Source organism: Myotis nattereri (genome assembly GCF_964212035.1).
Source record: "Myotis nattereri genome assembly, chromosome: 13".
In the NCBI taxonomy this organism is placed as follows: domain Eukaryota; kingdom Metazoa; phylum Chordata; class Mammalia; order Chiroptera; family Vespertilionidae; genus Myotis; species Myotis nattereri.
Genome location: NC_138088.1, coordinates 26,723,093 through 26,725,561, shown reverse-complemented (window position 1 = coordinate 26,725,561; position 2,469 = coordinate 26,723,093). Strand labels below are relative to the sequence as shown.

The 2,469-nt window shown below is 40.4% G+C and overlaps 1 protein-coding gene across 1 annotated transcript; it reads left to right on the top strand.

Moving 5' to 3' along the window:
- Positions 1–417: 417 nt before the first annotated feature.
- Positions 418–612, top strand: LOC308528797 (COX assembly mitochondrial protein 2 homolog; the record flags this gene model as incomplete). Its single annotated transcript, XM_081104593.1, has 1 exon — positions 418–612. One exon carries the CDS (start codon positions 418–420, stop codon positions 610–612), a length of 195 nt encoding a protein of 64 aa, XP_080960719.1.
- Between the last annotated feature and the right edge of the window lie 1,857 nt (positions 613–2,469).

The following is a 2,469-nucleotide window of genomic DNA, read 5'->3' as shown; positions in this document are numbered from 1 at the left end:
AGCTGTCTGCCTCCTAGTTCAGATTCCCTTTTTGGGTTTCCTGCCAGAATAAATGAAGTTTCCTCTCCTGGGCTCCAGCCCCCTTGTTTGTATCAGCTGTGGGTCTTCATCCTGGCTACTAGGGGACTCTGGTTTTGATTCTAAAGATCAGGCAATTAATTAGCATGAGCAATAATGTTAAGTTAAACAAACAGTCATATTATACTATGTTATAACAATTATACCTTAAAAATTCGGAGTAAAGTGAGTCAGCTGTGGAGGGCATAGGAGTGTTCTCCTTGTGGAGATGGCCTGGCTCTGGCACCCTGGCCAGCGTGCCTTGGGATGAGGCATCTTTGCTGGTGAATTCCACTTCAGCCTTTCTGGTGTAGCTGCCAGGCGGGTTGCTCTGCTGTGCTCCATCACCTTCTCCGAAAGATGCATCCTGACTTATCTCCACACTTGAACACTGAAGAATGCAATGTCTTAACACTTAAGGAATTTCACAAAAATCACAGCATTCTGAAATTTTTTGGTCATTGCAATGATCTTGATCAAGAGATGAGAAAATGCTTGAAGAATGAGTACATGGAAAAGAGGACCAAGACCAGGGAGGTTGGTAATGCAATGTGAAAGAGACTTTCCAATCCTACAGAAGAATCTGAAGCATAAATCATATTATCACTGGATGCCTTGGCTGAGAGAAGATCTGAAGACTCTTGGTTGATAAAACCAAAATAATCCTATCTCATTCAAAATAATGAATCTTTTGAATAGCAAGTGACCCAGGAGAAATTTAGGCATGGAGAAATACAGAAACCCTGGATTAAGAATACTTGTTGGGCAGAACCTTTAGTACTCTGATTCCTTTATCAACACACCTAACTTTTAATATGTTTCTTTTCTTTGCCTACAACAAGTTAACATTTGAGTAATTTATCTCCCTCAATAAAATAATTGACTTAAAAAATTTCAGAGTAGATGAGTGTGATCCACAAGAAGACATGCCCAGTAACTCTAAGGATAATCATGGAAGACCTGAGTGTTTTGCTAGTGTTTGGGTCAAGTTCAGCTATATTGGCAACACTGTTCAGAGAAGCATTGTTTTCTAGAGGTCCTCAATGGTAGCTGGACGGGAGGTGGTTTTGTATCATTGAATTTCATCCATGGGATGTATGACCAACATGACTTATTTTAGAGAAGGAAAACTCCTCACCTCTACAATTAAAGAAATTCCCTTAGGGAACAGCAGATATAACCAGATTTCTGGAAATCAGGTGTTATATAAAAAGTTTATGGAAGGGTTATAGACACAAAGTTAAATATTGACAATTTCCCTTTGGGTAGGGGATGAGGCTCAAGGGGAACCACACAGCTATACTCCATCCCATTTACTTCTCTCCTTTTAGGACACATATTTGGAAGAGGAAGTGTAGATGGAAGAGCACTCAGCATTTGATGTTGCAGAACCTGTTTAGAGATAACAGCCCCAACGTTTAATAAGATCAGCCAGGCTTTCTTTGCCTTAGGGGCCACGATGGGCTGAGATCAGAACCACCTTCCAGGGCTCCTTTGCTTCAGCCTCTGTCATGGAGATCTGCTTCTCATGACCTTACTGTGTTCTTTATTTCTAATTAGCCTCCCACCCACTTTCATGGTGTGAGTCCTGGATCAATGGTCTCATCTTCCTCTATTCTCCTGTTATTTTACTCAAAACCTTTGCATGGAGAATGCACACCTTTCCTGAGTCTGACCAATAGGTAAGTCCATCCAGAGTCTGACAGGCATATTTTTCATTCAACAGGTAAGAAATGTTTGTTAATCCTCTAGCTGTATTACAGGAATTAGAGATGCAGAGGTGAACAAGAAACAGGCCTTGAGATGTAACAACAATAAAAAAAACAAAAAACAAAACAAAACAAAAAGACAACCAGGCAATTATAATAGTGTGTATAATCCTGGGGTAAGCATGAGCATGTTCTAAGAACATATTGGAGGAATACTCATCTCATTACTGGGCTCTACCAAACAGTCAAAGAAAGCAGAGAAACTTTCTTTGTTTCCATTTTTCAAGATCACTTGTCATCGACAAGCACTATATGTGACTGAGGGAGTTCATCGTATTTCAGTACATCTCAGACGTCTGTTCCCGTGACTCCTAGAGCAGTGAATAGAGTATATGCAATAGTCACCTCCTGTAGAGGCTTTCTGGAGTTCTCCTAGTTCTCCTTACCCTTTCTCCTTGTTGATTATCTCAAGGCTTAAAACTCCTTGGTAACAGCTAATGATACTGTCTTTCCTGAGAACTTGAAGAGGGGTGACTGGAGTCATGCAGTCACTCTTGCACAGCAACTTTACCTAATCTAGACTATAAATACCACACCCTAACACGGCATAGCACCTGGGCTACCACTTATTCAGGTATCTTAGTGTTTTTTATAGAAGCCATTAAGCTGGAAATTTTCTAACTATCCAAATGATTTACATCTG